The following is a 25,412-nucleotide window of genomic DNA, read 5'->3' on the forward strand; positions in this document are numbered from 1 at the left end:
GTTCTCGGCGTTACTCCGGGGCTGTCAGATACCGCGAGGACCTGGAGCCCCAGCCTGGGCAACAGCAGCAGCCGCTCCAAAGACCAGAGCGATGACTGTCTATTAAGGAAATGTGGCAGGACGTTGGGAAGGACGCCCTGCGGCTCTTTTTGCAAGTTGTACGGGGATGCACTGCTCTTAGGGGAATATAAGCACGTTCCAACTGAAGGCAGAGTGGTGCCCACCAGCCCCAGGGAGTCCACCAGGTGCCTGGCTGGATGCCGCGGGTGTCGGTGAGGGAGTCGCCGTGTAATTGCTGGATGCGCAGAGATATGTTTGGGCTTGGAAGTGCAGAGCATATGGCAGATGTAGGGAAAATGTCGGATTGTTTAGTAGCTGCAGGTAGTTCATTTAAATTTCATTCATTCTTTGTGGAAACGAAGAAGAGTGTCAGCTGACAGGCGGCAGGGAAGAAGATTTTAGGGGAAGAAAAGGGTCGCTACTTTCGCAAATTGATTACAGCCCTGGTTTGGAGGTTCTAATTATTCGCAGAGAGATTTTTATTTCTAACCCAAACATTGCGTATGCGCACACACAGACACACACACGCCCGCGTCGCACATGTCACTGCACTTGGGGAGGCTCGCCTGGACGATGGGTGAAATTCCCTACATTTGAGCCGGGCGGATGGGAAGAGGGAACAAAGATTGAAGGAGACGCTCGTCCGAGCTGTCAGTTGCTGGCGTTCCAGCTCCCACAGGCTTCTCAACTTCTGGGTTTGGGCGCGCCGGAGCTTGCTGCAAGCGGTCGTGGGCAGGGAGTAGCCAGGTGGCCGTCACAGGCGCCACTCTGTAGAAAAGGACCAGGATTGCAGCACTCAGGCGGCTGCCGCGCAACCGGGACGCAATCCCCGCTGGCCCTTCCCCTGGGCTAGAGGTCCCGGCGCCGCGCGCACACGTGGACGCAGCTGAGGTCACCGCTCCTCCTGCGCCCCGCGCCCGCCACCTTAATCCGTTCGAGCTGTGACCCGGTGAGGGGACTGACCCTCGCGAAGGGACTCTGGGGTAAAGTAGTGGGGCAAAGCACACCCACCTGCTTTTCTTCGAGGTTGTTGAAATTTTCTTGTACTTGTGCTTGAACCAGCGGTCGCTGTTCTCGCATGGCTCTGGGAAGTTGCAAAGAGCGTGAGTGTGGGCCCTGCAGCTGCACCCCAGGGCCTGCCCGGCCGGGGAGCAACTCCAAGGCATGGCTGGACGCGGGAGAGGAAGGGTGGCGACTTGGGGGGATCCCCGAATCCGTGCGCCTTGCCGGGGACCAGGCCACCCTGGACCGGGAGCTGGCCCTTGAGGGGTTTCATCTTCACAGAGTAGCCGGGGGCACCTTTTTTTTTTTTTTTTTTGAGAGAGAGTAGAAACTGGGAGGAGGAGTAAATTGGGAGGAGGCGCGCGGGTGGAGGCCCTGCGCCCCGAGGTCTCGGCTGCCCTCGCGGGGCGGTGCCTTGCGGATTGCCTGCGGCTCTCAGGTAGCAGAGAGGGGTGGCGGCCAGGAGGTGTGGGAGCCTTGAACTTGCCTCAGGGAGGGGGAAGAGAAACGCGGCTGCGGGCCCAAAGCCATTTCTTGTAGGCAGAACCTCAACTCCGCAGACATTATTAAACAGGTCAGCGAAATGAGTCTAAACCCCTTTTCTAGAATCACAGTAGCAGCCACAAGACACTTCCTCCCGCTCCCCTCCCGCTTCCCAACCCCTAGCCCCCCTTGTCTTTTTCGTTTCTTTGCACGGTTTGTTTCCTTGACAGAATGTAATATTCATAGTTGTACTCCTGTAACCACACCGGGTCTGGCAGGTGTATCAAGCCTGAAATCAGCCTTTGAAAGTCCTCTGACTGTTAGGTCTGAGATCTTGTCAGAGCAAAAAAAGGAAAAGTTATTTCAGGTTCTTAGTAGAAATTGATCAGGTTACGGAGGCGACCTGGACAGTGAGCAACGAGGAAATCGCACGAAACGCGGGCCTCCCTGCCAAGCCTGCTGATTTTCAGGGACCTGACTGGGAGACCCCTGCACTCGCCCTGCTCCCCTCGTGGCCCCCTTGGGGCCTGCAAAAGTCACACACCACATTTTCCCCCAAGACCTGGTTTTGCACATGTCTTTCTGTACTTAATTTTTCGGTGGTACCAAGAAGTGGAATCACCCATTATTAGCGCTGAAAAGTACCCTAGGAAGGGAATCTAAGTCCTTCTTCAGAGGCAAGGAAATTGAGGTCCTAGGGAGAGGAAGTGATTTGTTCAAGTCAGGCAGCTGGATGAAGGCAGAACTAGGACTGACACCTTTGCCTCCAGAATCCCGGTTCTGGTTGATTCCTTCTCTCTCACCTGCTGTTGGCTGCCCCCTGTGGGCAGTTGAGTATGTTACTTGCACCTGTGTGGTAAGCTGTTTCCAAGAGAGATGTACCCAATCACTAGTTTGGAAAATGTACTCTTCAGTTCTGAAATTGGGATCTCCAGTGCAGTGAAATCTAGAAAGTTAAAACGAATTGAATCTGTGACTCCCTGTTCATATTACTTTGCTTTTCTTGGTATCCCTGATGTTTCACAAGAGGCCACTTCATTTGGGGGCTTTCCTAGGAATTCCCTATGAACCTTTCAAAAGATGCTGACCTACAGCTCTAAATATACATATATATATATATATATATATATATATATATATATATATACACACACACACACACACACACACACACACACATATATATATATTGCTCTACAATGCTTGTATTTTATATGAAAAGCAAACTATTGTAAGTATTGTTAACCAGAAATTGTTTAGTGACTCCTGTTTACAGTGTGAAATAGAACTAGGTTCTTGTTTAAAAGGATAGATGCTAAAAGAAATGATTACAGATTATAAAAACACTTTAGTGGGCTTCCTTGTGGTAACATTTAAAATGTGGATCTATCCTGTCCCCATCCATCCTGCGTCTTCAGATTGTTGCCCAAAAAAATGGGTTTAAATTATAAGGACCCCACATTCAGGATTGTTGGCAGACACTCTAACCTGTAGGGGTTCAGTAATATACATACGTGAATTAGTTTGGGAAGATAAAAGCTGATGTGGATATAAATATGTTTATTTTGTTTTAAATAATGATTTACATTATAACATTGCTTTATATCATTATTATTATTGTTCCAATTTGATGGATTTCTCTATATTACGATGCTAGTGATGTTTCCGAGTTAGTATAATTTTCCTCAAAATTTAAGTTTTGTAAGTAAAATTTTAACTAAAAGTAAATGTATCTGTGAAATAACTCTCACCTATTCAGTATATGATTAATAAACACTAAATGTAGAGTTACTTAAAAAGTCATCCAAATTCTTTTAAAAACAGTTGTGGGTTCCTTTTAAACCTCTGGATTTCTTCTGGGTTTTGAATGAGATGCAATTTGGGATATTTCAAACACCATTCAGTGAGAGGCAGTAAAAACAGTTTAAAAACAGTTGTGGGTTCCTTTTAAACCTCTGGATTTCTTCTGGGTTTTGAATGAGATGCAATTTGGGATATTTCAAACACCATTCAGTGAGAGGCAGTAAAAACAGAGGAGTAAGTAACATTCTGATATCAAGTGGCTTAATGATTCACTTGGTTTCTTTGGAAACTGAGTACTATAAGCATAGCCACAGGTTGGATCTACCTGAGCCTGAGTTTTGAACAGTTTGATATTAATGTTATTTACGAAACAATTTGTCATATAAGGGTCTTATTCCTCCTCAGGTTTTTAAATCCATCCTTTTAGATTCTTCTAATCCTCTAATCTTTAAGGGATGATTTATAATGATCTTACTGAGTGTATTACAACTTGAATTTTTTTCTCTTTGGATAAATCACCAGTTCCTTGAAATAACATAACTGAGTTGTTTATTGTGTTTGGGAAGTATCATTTAAACGATGTGATGTATGCCAGAGATTTGGAGTGTGTTCTTATATGAAGGACATGGGCTCTTGTTCCTTTTATTGTCTTTAACATTAAGTTTTAAAGTTAAACTTTCATTGGTGGGAAGATTGCCAAATGTGTAACTTGTCACTGGTCTAACAGTAACAACAGGTTTAAACATGCAGAGTAATAAGAAAGTGCCAGGTCCTTTGCTGTATCTGTGGATACGAATAACAGCAGAACCAGTTTACAATGCTACAGGAACAGAATGCTGAATAAAATCTTGTTGTGCAAGTTTTCAGAGTTTTATCTTCATAACCTTTGAAAAGGTTGTTGAGGAGTTTTTATGTAAGTTTTGTAATCCAATAGGCTAAATCCTCTTGTTTCAGCTTACATCTGCCCATTTTCTCTCTCTGACAGCATATACAGTAGTGATGAGGATGATGAAGACATTGAGATGTGTGATCATGACTATGATGGGCTGCTTCCCAAGTCTGGAAAGCGTCACTTGGGAAAAACTAGATGGACCAGGGAAGAGGTAAACTCATCACTTTATCAAAACATGAATAAAGTCTTCAGTGTGCCAGTTTATGAGAAACAAAATTCAGCTAAGCCACAGGTGTCAGACTCATTCGCAGGCTCTTTGTGATCCTGTGTTTGCCTGCCTTTGCAGCTTCACCTCTCACTACTCCCTGGATTGTTGCTCCACCATCTATTTCCAAACTATTTGCAGCTCAATGAATGAATGTCCTCTCTTCCTCACTTTAGGCTGCATCTGTGTTTCCCTCTGCCTACTGTGTTGGCCCACAACCTCTTACTACCTACTTACTACCTTACCTCCTCACACATCACCTCTCCTGTGAACCCATCCCTCCCCTTCCCAAACAGAGTGGATGCCTGCTCCTCTGGGTCCATGCAGCTGAGTTCATGTCTTGCCATAGGTTTCATCATTGCTGTAACATATATACCTCCCCCAATAGTCTGCAAGCCTGTTGAGGGCAGGGCTAACCATCAACTCTACTTTGTGTTCCCTGAACACAGAATTACTTGACACAAGCTGGAATATGAATAAATGTTCTCAAAATGAATGAATTGCTGTTTACAAAAAAACAAAGAAAAAAAATCCTCATAGAACTCATCTTGTTGTAACATATTCACTTAATAGTCTTGGTCTATAATATTTTACAGAGCTGTATACATGTGTGTATAGGAGCCCTGGTGGTGCATTGGTTAAAGCACTCAGCTGCTAACTGCATGGTTGACTGTTTGAACTTACCAGTTGCTCTGCACAGGAGAAAGATGTGGCAGTTTGCTTTCACTAAGATTTCAACCTTGGAAACCCTATGGGGCAGTTCTACTCTGTCATGTAGGGTGGCTGTGAGTCAAAATAGACTCAATGACAAATGGTGTATTTTAACAGCATTCAATAGTAGATGGAGATGTGTCTGATTCCCACATTTCTTTTTCTGCTAGTTTATTAAAACATGATATTTTTAGGAATGGGAAAATACTTAGGTAGCAAAATTACTAATGTGTGGGGAAAAGTTTCTTTTTCCTTAATGTTCTCAAAATCTTTTGCAACTAATTTTAAAGGATTCATATTAAAATAAATGATATTAACTCTTCTTCGATTCCATTCACCCCTGCTTCATTTAAACCAGAGCGCCTATCAGCAGGAAGGTGTTGAGGCCAATAATGAATGCCCATAGGAAGCATTGTTCTTGGATGATCCTTAAAGATGTAGAAGTTCTTTCATTAACACTACTAGTTCCTAATCCCTGTGTCTGTATTGCACTAGTGGCCCACATTGTATGCAGATGTTGCCTTTGCAGAAATATAAGGTTATTCTCTTGAAGGAACACATATAGAAAGGCACTAGAGAACGTGTGGAACAACTAAACAGTCTTTAAACTGAAAGAACAGATCACCCACTGATGTTAGTATCCTCTGTGCTCTAGTGAGCTGACCTCATTTAATTTATGAATATATTGATACAAGAACTGAACAGTTTTCTTACATCATACATGCTTTTCAAGCTTAATTAAAAAGTGATCTTCCATTTTTTGTATGAAAGAGGTTGAGCTGACTGAAAATACTGTTTTTTACTTGAGATCCTATATGTTATGATAGTTAAATGTCTGCTAAATCTAATATTGAAGTCCATTATTTTTTCTCGACAAAGTAAAACTTTGAATAGTTACCCTATACTCAGAACTCAATATGTGCTAGGCATTATTGCTTAATATTTGACATGATTACCTCATGTAATTCCCAAATAACCCTATGGATATCAGCTTTCCCGCTTTCTAGATGATAGTAATGTAGCTGTCTGTTCCTGTAAAGATTTATAGCCTTGGAAACCCTATTGGGCAGTTCTATTCTATCCTATAGGGTCGCTATGAGTCAGAATTGATTTGATGACAATGAGTTTCATTTTTTTTGTTTTGTTTTTTAACACAAAGGCCCAGAAAGGTAAAGTTATTTATCCAAATTTATACAACTAATCAGCAGCTGAGCCCAAATTCAAAATCTTGTCTGTGTGACTCTAAATAAGTCTATCTTTTAAACCAGTACATCACATTAATAGCTGTTTTATTTGGATATTTTTGAGAGATTTTTTTTTTTTTTCTTCTGGATTGGTTTATTGGATTGCTTGCCTCTTTTATTCTAAGTTGAATAGAGTTATATAGTAAATAACCGATGTCCTAGGAGTACCTTTAAATGTTTTAGGATGAAAAACTAAAGAAGCTGGTAGAACAGAATGGAACAGACGACTGGAAGGTTATTGCCAATTATCTCCCGGTAAGTTAGTAGTTTTTCTTTTATTTTTGCAAAAGGGAATATTTGAATATTCAAATATTTGAATAAGGAATTCTGGGAGCTCTGGTAGCGTAGTGCCTAAGGCACTTGACTGCTAACCAGAAGGCTGGCGGTTCAAACCCACCAGTCACTTCTCGGAAGGAAGATGGGGCAATCTACTTGCGTAGTGATACTGCCTCGGAAACCCAAGGAGGTGTAGCTATGAGTTGGGTCCAAATCGACGGCACATAACAACAACAACAACAACAAGGAGAAGATACTAAGATATTACATATTTGCTTCCATATAAGAAGTAGGGAGGAGAAATACCCCATCTGTAACTAATATTTTATATTGTTGTGCATCATGTAATTGGGATTTCTAGATAAATTACTGAAGGATTTCTGGAACTTTTTTGAAAAGTTTGCTTTTTGTTTTATATTTTCATTTGGTTAGATACTATAATTAGCATTTTGATGATTTATTATATGATAAATGACTAAACTTATGATATTTCTCCCAAGTCAGCTTCTTCTAAATTCCCTATTGTTAATAGCCATACCTTTGGCACCCAGGTTTAGAATGTTGGAATTGTTTTAGATATACCATACCCCTTCGTCCTCTACACACAAGCATTTGCTAAGTATTTAAATTGTGAGACTGGAATTCCTTTGTCATCGGTCCTTTCCTTTTTATTCTCATCACCGCTTCTAGAGGTAAGGCTCTCTCCCTCTCACTTGACTATTACAGTGCCTCCTCTAGCAAGTGGTGTCACTAGAGGGTATGAGGGTACAGACCGTACCAGGTGACACCATCCAAAGAGGAGAGACCAAAATGACTGTCTGTAAAATTTTGTGCATTGTTTCAGCATAAATTTATGATTATTTTTTAAATAAAAATATCCCTGTAGTTAGTTATAACAACAAAAATATTTTCATAAGCCCAGCTTACATTTATCAGTATACCTACAATGCTAGAAGTCTATGCTGATTTACTTTCTGAGCTTTCTGACATGCTTCAGTCGGAGCTGTCATTGCCCAATTACAAAGATGCTTTGAATCATGTGGTGTCATCTGTACATGCTACAGGCACGTGCTGCTGTTTTCCTTGCTGCTGGTGTTTTCGTAGTTGCCGATTTTGTCAAATGTTTTTGCTACCATATTGTGGTAAATAAGATTTGTGAACCTGTATCAATAATTTTTTTTTAAATGAAGTAGTAATTAAAGGAAAAGGAGAAAAATAAAACAAGGCTTCCACTCAGTTACTAATAATGTTGTAACTAATGTTGTAATTCAGTGTAGAAAGATTTTACAAAAGAATTTTGTTGTATTCCTATGATCTAAGAAATATTACATTTAAGCAATTTACAACTATATTTATCACATGTTTTCAGTGATTAAAATTGATAATATTATTCTGGTATGGGGTATGTCCTGGAATGGGTATGGGGGGGATGACACCATGACATGTCACCATGACAGGTGACACCAACCCCAGGGACACCACTGCTAACTGGCCTCCGTATTTGCAGCTTTCCGTGTTCTAAGTCATCCCACCCACTACTAGCAGATCAAACGTCCTAAAATGCTGCTGTACTTTATCTTTTCAAAACCTACAACAGGAACTTTTAGTCTCCCAAATTAAATTAAACTGTCTCAACCTGGCTGGCACACCAGAGCCCTTCTTTCCAGCCCCAACTCAGCTCCAGTTCTGTTTCCTACTTCCTCTCTGTAGACAGGTTTGGTTAAATTCATTTCTGCTTTTTCTCCTATGGGCTTTTGTCCCTGATGACTCTACTGCCTAGAATATTCTCCCTTTAGTTCTCCACCAGTTAAATTTCTGCCCATCCTTCAGAGTCTATATCAAGAGCTTTTCCTGATTTTTTTCTAAGGAGACATGATTTCTCTGTCCTCAGAACTCTCCTCTCTACACCCAAATCTCATTTCATGTTGGTCTTGGGAGTGAATCAAAGTTTGCCTTCTCTTATAAGGAACTCTGGTGGCTCAGTGCCTAAGGCATTTGACTGCTAACCAGAAGGTTGGTAGTTCAAACCCACCAGCCCCTCTGCAGAAGGAAGACTGGGCAATCTACTTCCATAACGATTTACTGCCTCAGAAACCCAATGGGGGTTGCTATGAGTTGGAATCAACTCGATGGCATTGGGTTTGGTTTTTGGTTTCGGTATAGTTAATTTTAATTTTTGTTCTTTCTTATAACATCATAAGCTCCTATACGGTAGGGCCTAGGAGCTCTGGTAGTGTAGCACCTAAGGCATTTGACTGCTAACCAGAGGGCTGGAGGTTCAAACCCACCAGCCACTCCTCAGAAGGAGGGTTGGATGATCTACTGCAGTAGTGATACTGCCTCAGAAACCCAAGGAGGGGTCACTATAAGTCAGATCCACTCGGTGGGAATGAGTTTGGTTTGTTTTTTTTTTTTTTTTAAGGTAGGACCTATCTTTAATTCATCTATGTTCCTTTTACCATATAAAGTCTGGCCCTGAATTAAAGCACATTTGTCACTTTGAATGGGAAGCAAGCTTTAGTCACTTAGGATGAGTTGCCATAAAACTCTTACATTAACTATGAATCTCTAACAAGCCTAAGGTCATGTAGGTACTTCCACATGAAACAGACTGAGATTAAGTTTAAGTTAAATTGGCAGGCACATGTGCAATCTACACTGTTCCTTTAGTTCAAAGGGGGGACTGTTTCCCTCAAGGGGCAGAGCTTCTAATTTTAGATGCAACTTTGATACCTTCTTTGTCTATTTTTTAGTTGTAAGTGGGAGCTCTGGTAGCATAGTGGCTAAGGCATTTGACTGCTAACCAGAAGGCTGGTGGTTCAAACCCACCAGCCACTCCTTGGAAGGCAGATGGGGCAATCTACTTCTGTAGTGATACTGCCTTGGAAACCCAAGGAGGGGTCGCTATGAGTCGGGTCTGACTCAATGGCACATAACAACAACAACAACAACAAGTATTGAGTGATATATGGGCTCTCCCAACATGCTTTCATATGTTCTTGAATGTTTTCACTGTATATTGTCTGTATAATTCATATTGGAACAAAGTCTTCATGCACACATCAAATCAATAGATGTGACAGTGCATATTTTATTTTATTGGACTAGAATCGAACAGATGTGCAGTGCCAGCACCGATGGCAGAAAGTTTTAAACCCTGAGCTCATCAAGGGTCCTTGGACCAAAGAAGAAGACCAGAGAGTAAGTTCTTTCTTCACTGGTATGTTATTCACAATTTAAAATATTCCCCAGATATCTTTGTTGTATGTCTTCAGCTTAAGAAAACAGGTAAAGTGTGCAAACAAGAAATAGAGGACCCTATGCCCATCTTTCCAATGAATGAAAGCAGATTTTTAGAATTTTTCTAAAGATCTTATAACACTGAAGAATGATGACATTGACTCATTACATAACATTAAAACACAGGTTATTTTTGTGTGTTTATCTGAAGGTTATAGAGCTTGTACAGAAATACGGTCCGAAACGTTGGTCTGTTATTGCCAAGCACTTAAAGGGGAGAATTGGAAAACAATGTAGGGAGAGGTGGCATAACCACTTGAATCCAGAAGTTAAGAAAACCTCCTGGACAGAAGAGGAAGACAGAATTATTTACCAGGCACACAAGAGACTGGGGAACAGATGGGCAGAAATCGCAAAGCTACTGCCTGGACGGTAATAATATGTCAAAAAATATATTGATTGGGAAGAATGAGGGCGTGGGTATTGAAAGTTCTGTTTCAAATATATGGTGAGTAGATTACATTCTGTCAGTTGTAATTCATTGAACCATAGCTTTTAGAACTGGAAGAGATCTTCAGCTTTCTGGTTGAAGACTTGAATTAGAGTCAGTGATCCATCCAGCTGTGAACCCTGGGCCAAATCTTTTAAACTTCTTCAGCCTCAATTTCTCCATTTGCAAAATGAGTAATAATCTACTTCATAGGGCTAATGTTAGGATCAAGTGAAATGAATGTCAGAACACTTGGTCAGCTACCAAACTCCAAACACATGGTTGGAAACTCAGGACATTTTGTCTCTGATCTGAATTCACACAGCTGATTAAGAGGCCAGAAAGAACTTGGCCTCCATTTTCTATGATAATGGTGTTCATGTTAGCATGCCACTTTTCTTAATTATTTTTTTCTTTGGAGTGAACAATTACTGAATTTCTAGAATTTTCATATAGCTTCCAGGTTTTAAAATAATGCTGGTGTTATGCTTTCTTTGTAATGAACAAGACAAGAAAATGACCTCATTATGAAGGATAATTATGGGTGATCATTTTTGTCCACATTCCCCACTTAAACAGATTTTGTTGAATTTGGAAAATACTGTATTCCAATCCAAAAATAACATAAAATAGTAAAGATCTTTTTCTTCTCGAGCTTCATATCCAAAAGTGGACAGAGGGTCATTTCCAGGAAGCTGTGGCTATAGGGTGTGTGTACTGATGTCTTGTGGCGCTCCATAGTGTTTCCTTCTTACTAGTTCAGTATAAGCTTAAGAGAATTTAATAGAAGAAGGCCTCTTATCACATATGGTCTGAGGGGATATGCTGTTGATTCTTCTAAAAATTAAAGGGGCAATTGAACTTCCCCTTTCTTTTGCTTACATCCCCCACCCCCATCGAAATAGTAAAAGGGAGGCTTAAAACGGTTTTTTGAATTGAGAAACTGTTTTCCTGAGAATTGAAAGACTTTAGTAAAAATGCTATGCAGTTTGAAAATATTTTGAGGGTTAGAATCTTTCCTTTCTGGGCCCCATTTTCCACTGTCACCCATCTGGTTACAGAACTGTTCAGTTGGTTTTCAAAAAGTGGGATTTTTCTTGACTCAAAATGTCTCACTGGTGCTATGAGAGATGAATAGTGGACAGTGAGGTGGCGGTGGCAGCATCATCATGTAGCAACTTCACCGAGTACCTATTGTGTAGGCCCTGCTAACGCACTCCCCTGAGAGTAATTTTCTAGGCGAGCCGAAACTTGTAAATTGTAAATTGCACTAGAGTCTTGTACCACAAGCAGAATGAACACAAAGAGTTACTGTGTTGAGAATACACCTTTGTCAAGGAAATGAAGTGGTCTAAAGATACCAAAATGTATAGAAAGGTGCATCTATTCCAGTTATATAATTAAGAAAAATCATTGGATTTTAAATTAGGCCATAGGGCAAGCATGATCTTAGGGAATTAGAGAAGACCAAAATGATTAAACAAAAAACAAATACTGGTAGCAGTTCCAAAGAAAAGATCTCTGCCAGGAACAGGTTTCTGTCATTTAACTTTAATCTGAATTTAAATATTTGCTTGTAAAATTTTTATGTCGTGCATTTCTGTGCAGAACTGATAATGCTATCAAGAATCACTGGAATTCTACAATGCGTCGGAAGGTCGAGCAGGAAGGTTATCTGCAGGAGTCGTCTAAAGCCAGTCCGCCAACAGTGGCCACAAGCTTTCAGAAGAACGGTCATTTGATAGGTTTTCCTCACGCTCCACCTGCGGCTCAGCTCCCCCCAACTGGCCAGACCTCACTTAACAATGACTATTCCTATTACCACATTTCTGAAGCACAAAATGTAAGCCATTCCTAAGAATTTACTTTAATGAGGGACATGGTTATTTTAGAGCTAGGTAATAATAACGAACTGTGTGCTTTTCAGAGAACTTTCATAAACATGATCATGACTGATCCCACCCCAAGTCCTTTGAAGGTGGTAAGGGCAGGTATTGTTACCCCTGGTTTACCTATCAGAGATGAGGATGCTAAGTGATTGGTCCAGGGTTACTACTCAGCTCATAGAGATAGTGATGACTAGAATCCCAGCTGTTTGATTCTGAAACCTTTACTTTATAACTTGCTGCTTCAAATCTGATTTGAAATCAGCTTTTGAATGGAAATTTATTTTTAACAGGGTGTTGCTGGAGAATGGAGCAGTGGAGTGCATTGTTGTCTGATATTTTTCTTTTCCAAAATGAAAAGTAAACGTAATGCAGCTAAAGAGGACATGGCTTGAATACTGAAATTCTCCTGATCATTCTAGAATTGATTCTGGTAGTGATCTAGCAGAAATGTCTGAATGTATTTATTCAATAAGTGCTTATGTTCTTACTCTGGATCAGGAAAAGAACTTCGTGGCATTGATTATCTGATGTCTTTTTTTGGCAATCTTTGGATCATTATGATTCTTTTCTCATTTCTAGATATTATGTTTAAGGAAAGAAATAGTTCATAATAGAAAAGAATACAAAACAAAAAATCAAGAAACTTTCATCTTAAGATTAACAATAGTCAATGATGAAAGTTACCCTATATGCAAAATCTATGCAAAACATGTTCATAAACAGTGTTTACTCGTCTGTATCTGTTTCATGCACCTGAGAAAAGTCTTAGGTGAATGAACTGTCATGAGAGGTTCTGTGTTCTTTATTAAAACCCATAATTATTTTAAGAAAAATGTTTTTATTTACAAACAGATAGTACCATCAATTTTTCCTACCAAAACTTCTTTCGTATACATTAGTGAATACATTTTAGATTCTATTTTCTATTGTTATTCCCTAATTAATAAGTACTTCCTGCCAGGATTGATGCACATTTCAAATTTCTCTCACTGTTTTAGCTAAGGAACTGTCATGGTACAGTGCCTAAAGCATTTGACTGCTAACCAGAAGGTTAGTGGTTCAAGCCCACCAGCTGCTCCATGGAAAGAAGGTGGGGAAATCTACTTCTGTAAAGATTTCCTGCCTTAGAAACCCAATGGGGATTTCTATGAGTTGGAATCTACTCCATGGCAGTGTATTTGATTTTTTTTTTTTTGGTTTGGTGTTGTAGTCACTTTAAAATGACTGATTAAATTTCCAATTAGAGTGTTTTCTATTGCTTAGTGAATTTTATCAGTAAAGCATTATTTTCTCAATCCTAGAGTTAAACCTCAGGAAGTCAAGTCCCCTGGAGCATATGTAGCCGTGAATGACTTGGCCTTTGTTTTGCCGTTTTGATCCAGGTCCCCGGTCATGTTCCATATCCTGTAGCGTTACATGTAAATATAGTCAATGTCCCTCAGCCAGCTGCTGCAGCCATTCAGGTAAGATCATTGCCTAAAGAAACTTGTTGGCTGTTCAAGGCACAATTTTAAGAAATGCTTTCTTGCTTTCATCTAAATACCTATTTTTGCCTGGTCAACTGAAGTAAAAAGAGAAAGGAATAGTGGGAGGAAGGGTGGAGTTCTGGTCAACCAGCTCAGTCTTTGCTTCTGGAGTGAATTTGCTCTGCCATTCTCCGATTCTCTGACCCATTGGAGCAGCTCAGCGGTAGCATCCGCTGCAGCCTCGGATTTCACCTTAGTCCCTTCAGTCTTGACTAACGTTCATGAAGATTTCTGTAGGGGCCAAATTTGGTTGATGTTGGTGTCCTCAAGGAAGCCCGGTCTGTGTGCAGCACTTCATGACTGTAGATTGTATTCACCATTGTTTTCAACTTCCAATCAGACCCTTTTCTCTTTCTCCCTCACCTTTTAATTTCAGAGACACTATAATGATGAAGACCCTGAGAAAGAAAAGCGAATAAAGGAATTAGAATTGCTCCTAATGTCAACAGAGAATGAGCTAAAAGGCCAGCAGGCACTCCCAGTAAGAATGTCACTCTGTGCTGGAACGGGTTGGGGCTGGGGCAGATGCCAGCTTCACCCAGGCACTGGGTGTTCTTTATCCTTCTTCTTCTCTTCTAAATAGTATCCTAATCAAGGCCCTGTGTTCCCACGAACAATATTTAAACACAAAAAGTTGCTCGTAATTAAAACGTAGTTGGTACAAGAAGGTGTGTTGACTAAATTGGATATAATTTTGTAATGCAACAGCATCAAAGTGTCCACTTGGCATTGTCATCATTGATTTTTTTTTCCCCCTTTCAGGAGAACTATAATCAATTCAAAGACTAGCAAAAAAGAAAAAAGAATGAATGTCGACATTTTTTAAAAGGCTATGCATCCTATAATGAAGATATGGTGCCTATAATTCATTTGATTTTTTTCTTTTTCTATTATTTTTCTTAACCTAGTTTTTCGTACTTTACAATTTCAACCTTGATTTGGTGCATGTTCAGTATATAGACGTAAAACAAGATGTACCTCCTCCCTAAATAACCTGAGCCACTCTCTTTTGTGCATGCGTGGAAGCTCTGTGGGCCACGACTGAATTCTGGCATTTTTTTTTTAGTGACTGGGCAGCACACTGGGAATGCAGCTTGTACTTTGTAACATATGTAGCTAACCAACAAAGAGAATTAAAGAGAAGTGATACCCAGTAGGTATTCTTAGGAGTGAATTTCTTTTCGTTAAATAATAAAATGATTATGTGCATGATATGTTAGCTCGACCACTTTTTAACTTTAGCTGATGTTTTGCAATTTCTCCTGTTGCATGATCATGCTGAAAGGAGACTTCTGTTAACTTGGCCTTCTGCTTTCCAAACCACGTTGAGTTGGTGGCCCTTCACTGCCTCCGTGCAAATCTGTACCATTAGAAGGTGATAAAAGCAATGCATTAATGCAGATGAAAGCCACTCTAGTTCTTGAATCCTGTGGCCTTTTTGTAGGTTAGAAAGCAAATAGGACAATTCTTAATTCACAGCAAAAGTTTATGGACCTTCTGGAAATTATGTTAAAGTGAATTTTTAAGACACTTCCTATGACATCTGTACTTTGTAACATAGTCCCATTAATTGAAATTTTAACAAAATGATAGCAATTAAGGTTATCATGTAGATGACAAACTATACCACTATTAAAAAGCAGGGTCTTGCATTGATAAAAGGAAACATCTTGACAACTGTTTCATAGGCATAAGTTCTGGATGATGCAACTGCTTTTATCTTCCCTCCAACAGCATCTGATACCTTGTGCAACTTCATTGCTAAGTTCCTTCTCCCTTTCTTCTCCCCGCTCTTTCTTTATTTCTCGCCACCCCCCTCCTTTCCTTAGACCCAGAACCATACATGCAGCTACCCTGGGTGGCACAGCAGCACCGTCGCCGACCACAGCAGACCTCATGGAGACAGTGCACCTGTTTCCTGTTTGGGAGAGCACCACTCAACTCCATCTCTGCCGGTGGATCCTGGCTCCTTACCGGAAGAAAGTGCATCTCCAGCAAGGTGCATGATCGTCCACCAAGGCACTATTCTGGACAATGTTAAGAACCTCTTAGAATTTGCAGAAACACTCCAATTTATAGATTCTGTAAGTAGACTGGTTAAGAAAAGTGAATGTTTTTGGAAGGCGGAATAGGAAGCCCGTTTCTGAAGTCATTGCCATTTTCTGTAGCAAATATCATATTATTAGCATACATTAATGTAAAGGTAAAAGTATGATTTTAGTCTTAGTATATATAGTTGTTTTCTCAAAAGTATGATTTCATAGGCTACCGTGATAAAAGGTAATTTTTCACATTTTTCCTCCAAAGTGCATATTTTTTTTAATAGTAAAGATATTAACTTATAAGCAGAGTTTGGCTAATGGGAATGATGTTTGGGTTATATATTTTTTTTTTACTTTGTTTATTATTTTGTGCTTCTCTAGAACTTTGCTTTGCAATATTCTATGATAAACATAGAAGTATGTTTACTCAGAGCTTAAATTGATGTATTTGAAGTGGTTATCAGTACATTGGTGGTACTATATGGCTTTCTCTCCAAACGCTGATGATTGATTACCCAATTGGTCCACCAAGTCAAGTCATCTTTAATGAGACAAATTAGGTTCAGGACCTCATGAGCAGGCACTCAGTTAACTCCCTTGGCTTCCCAGTTGGTTAAAGAGCATTCATTGCGTACCCATTAGATAGGGGTTGACTATTGCCAGTAAGATGCTGTTGAGAAAAGGTTTTCCTTTTGCTTTAGATTGCATGCAAATGACAGAGTGCCAGGAGGTCCCTGCAACCCACATCTAGGACCAACCATGAAGCAACACAGTAGACCCTCTAAAGCAGTGCAACAGAACAGTTGTAACCAGGAAGCTGGTTCTCAAGAAGTCAGCCAGGCCAGGGGTTCTCTTTGCAGTTAGCCTCTCGGTGCTGTTGCAGGTGATGGCACATACCACACACACACTGTCTCAAAGTTCTGTGCCTCCCACATTGTTTCAGGATTCTTCATCATGGTGTGATCTCAGCAGTTTTGAATTCTTTGAAGAAGCAGCTCTTTCACCTAGCCAACACCATGCAGGCAAAGCCCTACAGCTTCAGCAAAGAGAGGGCACTGTGAATAGACCTGCAGGAGAGCCTAGCACGAGGTTGAACAAACGCACGTTGAGTGAGGGCTCACTTGACCCACCCAAGCCCTTCCCTTCTACAAGGCACAGCACAATTCCACTGGTCATCCTTCGAAAAAGGCGAGGGCGAGCCAGCCCCTCAGCCACTGGAGACTCTAGCTCCTTCATATTTGCTGATGTCAGCAGTTCAACTCCCAAGCGTTCCCCTGTCAAAAGCCTACCCTTCTCTCCCTCACAGGTAGATCACAATTTATGCACAGATGTTACTAATTTTCAACAGACACCTGAGCCTGAATAATCTAGAAACTAATCCTTTGGAACAAATGACTAATTACTGTTGCCCTACTGATTTCACTCCATTGTTGAATCTAGCTGTTGCTAAATCAGACTACCTCCCAAAGTGTAGGCTGCCTGCAGGTTCATTGCTGATTTTTTTGTTGTTGTTGCTAATGACTTCTCTTACTCTTTGGTGGTTTGTAAGATGGATAGTTGCATGGCATGTGCTTTCATTTCTTCACCACTAGAGTTTAATATTTCTGTCTCTTCTTCTCTCATCCCTCCCCTCCCCTTTAAAATTTTAACATTTTTTTCTGCATCTTTGTTCACTTCTTATGTGATTGATTCACTGACCCAGGGGAGGAGGGAACCGAACGATGTTTTGATAACATTTGGATTTTAACTAAAAGCTCGTTGATTTCAAGGTTCTGATCCATCTATGAGTGGAAATGTTTCAGAAGAGAATGAGGAACAAATGCTTAAGGAATACTTAAAATGTCTTCATTTAAATTTCTCAACATTGGCTTGTTTGACTGTTGTTGTTATGTGCCGTCGAGTTGGACCCGACTCATAGCGAACCCTCCTTGGGTTTCCGAGGCAGTATCACTATGGAAGTAGATTGCCCCATCTTCCTTCTGAGGAGTGGCTGGTGGGTTTGAACCGCCAGCCTGCTGGTTAGCAGTCAAGTGCTTAGGCACTATGCTACCACAGCTCCTATGCTAGGGCTATAATATTTTATTAGCACAATTTTTGCCAAAGAATAATCTTTTGTCATGTAATTTTTTTTAAGGCATGGAAATTATAATTCTTCTTAGAGACTTCTGTTCCCAAATTATTAATATAATTTATACTGATTGTATTAATAATTTATATTAATTATATAAAAATATTAATGTAATTTATATTAATAAATTATAATAATAATTTGCCACTTCAAAACATTTTCCAAAATATGACTGTTGAGTTTGGTTTAACCATGGCTTTAAGCATAAATGTGTGATGCCCCACCAAAAATTATCTTGTTTTTTGCCAATATTTTCCAAACTGTGTTATGCAGAATATTATTTCTGCAAGACTTTAATAGATGTTCCAAGAAAACATATAAATATGTACATATATGAGTTTGGGAAACAAAGAATCAAACTAATTTAAAAATTGATTTCTTTACTTGAGACCTCTCTGAGTTTTTAATACACTGATGAGCATTATGAATTTGTAGGAGGAGACTATAATATTCTGTCTTTCCCAAACTTACTTGTCCTTGGAATCATTAGTTTCAGAAGCAACTCTTATTTTCCCAGAACACAGCTTATTATCCAAGAATCTTCCACATAATGTAAACATACTCTAATAATGGAGCTCTGGTAGCACAGTGCCCAAGATATCTGACTGCTAACCAGAAGGCCAGTGGTTCAAATCCACCAGCCACTCCGTGGAAGCAAGTCTGGGGCAATATACTTCTGTAAAGATTTACCGCCTCAGAAACTCAATGGGGATTGCTATGAGTTGGAATCGACTCAATGGCAACGGATTTGGTTTTGGTTTTGATTTACTCTAGTAATAGTTTTAATTCAAAGAGCATTAAAGAGAAAAAACAGAGTGTAAAAGAAAATTCCAACAATTTTCTTAAAAACTCCTTTAACCTTTTCAACATTAATAAAGTGTGCACCTCATTCTCTTTAATGGCAACTGTCATTTATTGGGAATATTAGGATTTTGCAAGGTTTTCAGCATCGATGCTAGATTTTATTTCTTGGAAATCACACTCCAAATGTTATGTGTGCTCAACTGAAATAAATTATCACTCTATCCAACACTATGTTGTTGGATAGTTTTATTTAGTATTCTACTATGTCTTTACTATCTTATCTTGTGGGTCAGTAAAACATGTTTGTTATCAAGGTGTAGTTTTCTAAAATTGGGTCAAATAAAGAATTGCTGTTTAGTTGAAGTAAATCTTTTATTTCTCTCCATGTTTAGTTCCTAAACACTTCCAGTAACCATGAAAACTTAGACATGGAAATGCCTTCTTTAACTTCCACCCCTCTCAGTGGTCACAAATTGACTGTTACAACACCATTGCATAGAGATCAGACTGTGAAGACTCAAAAGGAAAATACCATGTGAGTGCTTGGTTCAAGAATACAATTCTTTATCTTACTTAATGAAGAGAATATAGCCCCTGAATATCTTAGTCTACATTATTAATGCACATATGTGTAAAAAAGGGAGCTCTGGTAGCATAGTGCCTAAGGCACTTGACTGCTAACCAGAAGGCTGGCAGTTCAAACCCACCAGCCACTCCTCAGAAGGAAGATGGGGCAATCTACTTCTGTAGTGATACTGCCTCAGAAACCCAAGGAAGAGTCGCTATGAGTCGGGTCCGACTCGACGGCACATAACAACAACAACAATGTGTAAAAAATAGTGTCTATTCCTATGTGGAATGTTTCTGTCCTGGGCATGTTAACACCACCAAGAGGTAGAAGGTGGAAAGATAGACTAAATTATCCCTTGTCCTCCGTTCCAAAATTTCCTATGTTATGCAGAGGTTGTTTTTGTATCATTTCCTTTTCATTCGATAAGATCTTTACTTCTTCACTGAAAATGAGATTTTAAATCTTCAATTTTAACTAGATAATAAGCTTCAGAATAAAAATGAGTATGGTTCACTTTTTTAAAATCATAGTTTTCCTCCTTGAAGTTTATATATGGAGCTCTGGTGGCATAGTGCCTAAAGCATTTGACTACTAACCAGAAGGCTGGCGGTTCAAACCCACCAGCCACTCCTCAGAAGAAAGGTTGGGCAATCTACTTCCGTAGAGATACTGCTTAGGAAACCCAAGGAGGGGTCACTATGTAGACAAGACCTCTTGTAACATCTCCAGGAATATTATATGATTAGAAGCCATGGGCTGATGAAGCAGTCATCAGTAGTCACTAAACCACCAATTCAGACAAAGGGTAGAGAAAGTCAGTATGAGTTATAAAATACCTCTCAAGTAAGTTCATTCTTATTATTTCCAAGTACCAGAAGTAAATTTTAAAAGTTAACATGGTGGTTTCTTTATTTTAAATATGGGCTCTGTGTTAAGGAACAGATAAAATTGATTTGTAAATAGCATTAGATCTTCATAATGGGCATGGTTATTATAAAGACCTAGGAGTATGATGTGTTCTCAGAACTATTAAAAAAAGATTTAAAATAGTTTTATGTACTTTGTCTTAGGGGTACAGTATTTTGAAATATTTGAAAGTATGCCATGTGCCTATTATCTTATTCTTAATCAATGTATGTGGTCAATCAGCATACCCAACTCCCTAACAAGGAGAGTTTATTCAGTAGAAGAATACTAAATTTAATAGGTAGAACAATGTAAGAGACATAGGTTTTCTTATACTGAACAGCTTTTTTTCCTTTTTAAAGTTTTAGAACTCCAGCTATCAAAAGGTCAATCCTCGAAAGCTCTCCAAGAACTCCTACACCATTCAAACATGCGCTTGCCGCTCAAGAAATTAAATACGGTCCCCTGAAGATGCTAGTAAGTTTCAGAAGAGTTCTTGGGCTTAGTTGGCTAATTCTCATAGACAGAAATATTCCTCTGATGCAAAAATATGCCCTCTTCCCTTCAGCCTCAGACCCCGTCCCATCTAGTAGAAGACATACAGGATGTGATCAAACAAGAATCTGATGAATCTGGAATTGTTGCTGAATTTCAGGAAAATGGACCCCCTTTACTGAAGAAAATCAAACAAGAGGTAAACGTGAGATCCTTTGGAAGGACCGGGTGGTGAATCCTGCTCACCTTGCTCTTCATGCTGTTCACTTAATGGTGCCTGGCATCTGTGCCATGCACCATTTACAGAATTTTCATGTAAGATTATGTGGTTAAAAGGTTCTGCCTGACTGTAGGCATCTGATGACCTTTCCTTTGGGAAGCCAAGCCACCTCTATCCATTTCATGTTTGGACACAGACCATGCTAGAGAGGGAAAGAAAGGAAGAAGCCAGGTAGCTTTTTACTAGACTTTGTATCCCCGCTTTGTTGTTGTTAGGTGTTGTCAAGTCGACTCCGATTCATAGTGACCCTGTGTACAACAGAACGAAACAGTGCCAGTCGTGCACCAGCCTCACAATCCTGGCTGTATCTGAGCCCATTGATGCAGCCACTGTGTCAGTCCATCTCGTTGGGCACCTTCCCCTTTTTTGTTGACCCTCTCCTTTATCCAGCATGATATCCTTCTCCAGGGAATGGTCCTTTCTGACAACATGACCAAAGTAGTTGAGAGAAAGTCTGCTCATTTAGGTAGAGTTAAAAAAAAAAAAAAAAAATTGTTGCCATCGATTCTGTTTCGACTCATGGCAAGCTCATGTGTTGAAGAGTAGATTGTACTCCATAGGGCTTTCATGACTAGGGTATTTTGAAAGCAGATCACCAGACCTTCCTTCTGAGGCACCGGTGGGTGGGTTCAGACTGCCAAGCTTTTTATTAGCAGTCAAGCTCTTAACTGTCTACCACGCAGGGACTCCTTAGGGTATGTGGGTCTATGTGTGTAAAAGTGGGTGAATCTAGCTTGCAAAGATCAAAATTTTAGCTTGGTGGCACGTGGCATTTCTAACAGGTTATGTATAAAACCTCTTGAATTCATTTTCATTTTAGAGTAAATGTTTGAGAGACTGGCCAGATATTTACCCTAGAGTATAAATATTTCATAAGAAGTTTTAGGACAACTAAATACTTCCTGTTTGCTGTTAGGTGGAATCTCCAACTGATAAAGTGGGAAACTTCTTCTGCTCAAACCACTGGGAAGGGGAGAGTCTGAACACTCAGCTGTTCACGCAGTTGTCGCCTGTGGCAGATGTGCCAGTAAGTGTATAGCACGAGCCCCTTTCTGTTAGTGTCCGTGAGATTCAGTGTGTGGCATGAAGGGCCACTATGACTTCAGCACTCCTTAGTGCATCGACTACATCCTATTTCTGAATAGTCTTTATCACATGATTATCTTCTTATGTGATTATTAAAGTGTTGAATAGAAAGTTGAGGTTTTATTGATATAATATCAACAGGTTCTGTCCCACTACAGACTTTTTCTTTCTTTGTTTTCTTATGATTTGAGATTTCTTCTCACTTGAAAACTCTACTACATGAATATACATATTTCCATAAAAATGAAATTTTTTAACTTTCTTTAATTGATTGATCTGTCTCCTAAATTTGGTGTTGCTTTCTTGTTAGTCTCTTCCTTGGTGTTAGGTAGCTTCTCACATAGTGCCAACCACAGTGCTTGGTTCACAGTCAATGCCCAGTATTGTACACAATATTAAGTTGCTCTGGTTACCACCATTTAAAAAGCTTGGGAATTCAGGAAGTCTGACTTTAAGTTTGTAATTTATGAACGGTTGTCCTTATCTCATAGAGAATCAGAGCTAATAACTGTTTCAAATATTTATTAGGCAAATACTAAGTGCCAAGTACTGTGCTAAGGACTGTAGATGTATTAACACAGCTCATCCTCACAACCACCTTATGACATTGGGACTGTTATCATGCCCATTATGCCAACTTGGAAGCTGAGGCACAGGGAGGCGTAGATATTTGCTCAAAGTTACATAGCTTATAAGTGGTAATGCTTGTTTAGAACTCAGAAAACCTGAGTTCTTCTAACCATTATACTGTACTGTCATTAATTTATAGCTCTAAAATATTTCTGTACCAATATATGAAATAATAGTTTTCCCAATGTTGTTGTTGTTGTTGTTATGTGCCATCAAGTCAGACCTGACTCATAGTGACCCCTCCTTGGATTTCTGAGGCAGTATCATTATGGAAGTAGATTGCCCAACCTTCCTTCCAAGGAGTGGCTGGTGGGTTTGAACTGCCAGCCTTCTGGTTAGCAGTCAAGTGCCTTAGGTACTGTGCTACCAGAGCTAAATCTTTCATTTAAAAAAAAACAAAAACGAACCTGTATTCATTAGTTTAACAGATGTTTGTTCTATGGCTGTTACATGCCCAGAGTTATGGCTATGTTTGCCACAATGGTAATTAGAGTGAGCACGTAACTGAGTTTTCCTTTTAGCTCATAGAGAAGAGAATTTCTGACAGATACTTACATTTTTTCACACTAATGTGTATCACCTCATTGTAATCTACTCCCTAAATTGTTAAAATTGTGTTGGCACTCATATTTTCCAACCTCATTTAAATTTCAGATTTTTCTCTTTCCCTGTAGAATATTCTCACAAGTTCCGTTTTAATGACGCCAGTATCAGAAGACGAAGACCATGTCCTCAAAGCATTTACGGCTCCTAAAAACAGGTCCTTGGCGAGTCCTTTGCAGGTAATTACTATTCTGACATTGGTATCTTCAAATTGATTCATTGAAAAATTGATCATCTTGCATTTTTTTTTTTTAATGCATAGGGGAGTGATGCTTTTAAACAATTTCTTGATATGTAAAACTCTAGAACTTTATTGTCACTGTCATATGGGACATCCTAGAGATTTTTACTGTAGCATGTTCACAAAGCATGATGAAGTGAAATATTGATGGTGACTGATCATGTATAACCTGTGTCAACACCTCCTTCTTCTGTGTTTAAATCATCTTATATCTATGTAGCTTATACTTTGTTCCAAAACTTTTGTTTTTTACTTCCTATGACTAAGTAATCAAAGCTTGAATATTGTTCAGATTTTAAAAGAAGTTTGAAATTAGCTACATAGAAAATAATGGCAATTTATTTGACTGTCAGTGTCCCAGGTCTGTGTAGTTAATAGCTGTGGCTGCTAACCAAGGTTAACACCCTTGGTAGCTAAGGTTAGAGGTACAAGTCCACCCAGAGACACTCAAAAGAAAGGTGATCTACTTTCTATTATTATTATTATTATTATTATTGAATATGTCAAAGAGTTTATCTTATTCGTCTGAAAAGTATTTCTGGCAATCTACTTTCTGAAAATTAGCCATTGAAAACTTTGTGGAGTATAGTCAGTTCTCGGACACACAGGGGTCACCATGGACTGGATTTGACTATCAAGATAAGAAAGTCAACGTTGTGTGGATAATCTGTAGTTGGCCATCTGCTGTCAGGTTTTAATATCAAAAGAGATTTTCCTTGTAACTCTGGAGTGGGTATATGCTGATGAAATACAACAAATTTTGTATTAATCCTGAGCCATATGTAAATAAGAATGCAAATTTGCTCTCCCAAATTATTTAAAGCAGCTCCCAACAGTAAATAGCCCAATAGTCAGCCACCTGCAGAGCTCTCCCTCTGTGCCCTGGTGCTGCACTGAGGGACACGCCATAAACCCTGCTCAGAAGTGGCAAGTTATATTTGATTCTGTAAGGGAAAGACACTCAATTAGGATGGTATACATTGAGAAGCTTGCTTAAAGGGCTTTGTTTTCATTGCAGTAGGCCTTCTTCCTCTAAATTGTGAGAATCTTAAAAGTTCTTCTTTTAATAGTACCTTGATAGCCCACCAATTAGAAGTCTATTTGTGATGCTTAGTATAAACCAAAAACCAAACTTGCTGTTGAGGAGTCAGTTCCAGCTCATAGCAACCCTATAGGACACAGTAGAACTGCCCCCATAGATTTTCCAAGGTTATAATCTTTATGGAACCAGACTGCCAAATCTTCCTCCCACGGAATAGCTGGTGGGTTCGAACTGCCGGCCTTTCTGTTAGCAGTCAAGCATTTAACTAGTACACTACCAGGGCTCCTTATACTTGGTGTACTTAATAATAATACAAACAGAGCAGAAAGGACTGTAGGCATATTTTGTTCATGAATTCAATCAGAACACTTTCCTAGTGGCCTCTCTCTGATTCAACTGTTTTGAAAAGAAACGACTGTTGCCTATAGCGTGCAAAAGGGAAAATTAGTACTTTGTGGAGAATCTGGAGAGTTGTTGAACCAATCAGGCTTGAGTAGGGCCCTTGTGGCGAAGACTCCAAGTATCGCAAAGATTGGGATATAAGGAAAAGACAGCATTCTACTGAGACATAAGAAAAATAAAATAAAACAGAAACGCCAACTCATTGCCATCAAGTCCATTTTGACTCATAGCAACCTCCATTGGGTTTCTGAGGTGGTAAATCTTTACAGAAGTAGATTGCCGCATCTTGTTTCAGCTGGAG

At 39.6% G+C, this 25,412-nt stretch overlaps 1 protein-coding gene across 1 annotated transcript in view; it reads left to right on the forward strand.

Moving 5' to 3' along the window:
* Window positions 1-257: 257 nt before the first annotated feature.
* Window positions 258-25,412, forward strand: part of MYB (MYB proto-oncogene, transcription factor) — a 41,920-nt gene continuing 16,765 nt past the window's right edge. The window contains exons 1-15 of the mRNA XM_007954045.2: window positions 258-381; window positions 4,303-4,451; window positions 6,644-6,715; window positions 9,845-9,937; window positions 10,188-10,408; window positions 12,075-12,309; window positions 13,738-13,818; window positions 14,258-14,362; window positions 15,711-15,965; window positions 16,867-17,229; window positions 19,248-19,390; window positions 20,695-20,809; window positions 20,901-21,026; window positions 22,024-22,134; window positions 23,498-23,605. Of these exons, the coding sequence (XP_007952236.2) occupies window positions 258-381; window positions 4,303-4,451; window positions 6,644-6,715; window positions 9,845-9,937; window positions 10,188-10,408; window positions 12,075-12,309; window positions 13,738-13,818; window positions 14,258-14,362; window positions 15,711-15,965; window positions 16,867-17,229; window positions 19,248-19,390; window positions 20,695-20,809; window positions 20,901-21,026; window positions 22,024-22,134; window positions 23,498-23,605 (2,301 nt within the window). The remainder of the gene's footprint in view (window positions 382-4,302; window positions 4,452-6,643; window positions 6,716-9,844; window positions 9,938-10,187; window positions 10,409-12,074; window positions 12,310-13,737; window positions 13,819-14,257; window positions 14,363-15,710; window positions 15,966-16,866; window positions 17,230-19,247; window positions 19,391-20,694; window positions 20,810-20,900; window positions 21,027-22,023; window positions 22,135-23,497; window positions 23,606-25,412) is intronic.

The sequence above is a fragment of the Orycteropus afer genome, unplaced genomic scaffold (assembly GCF_000298275.1).
Source record: "Orycteropus afer afer isolate SDZICR_OR568_19922 unplaced genomic scaffold, OryAfe1.0 scaffold00428, whole genome shotgun sequence".
Lineage (NCBI taxonomy): Eukaryota > Metazoa > Chordata > Mammalia > Tubulidentata > Orycteropodidae > Orycteropus > Orycteropus afer.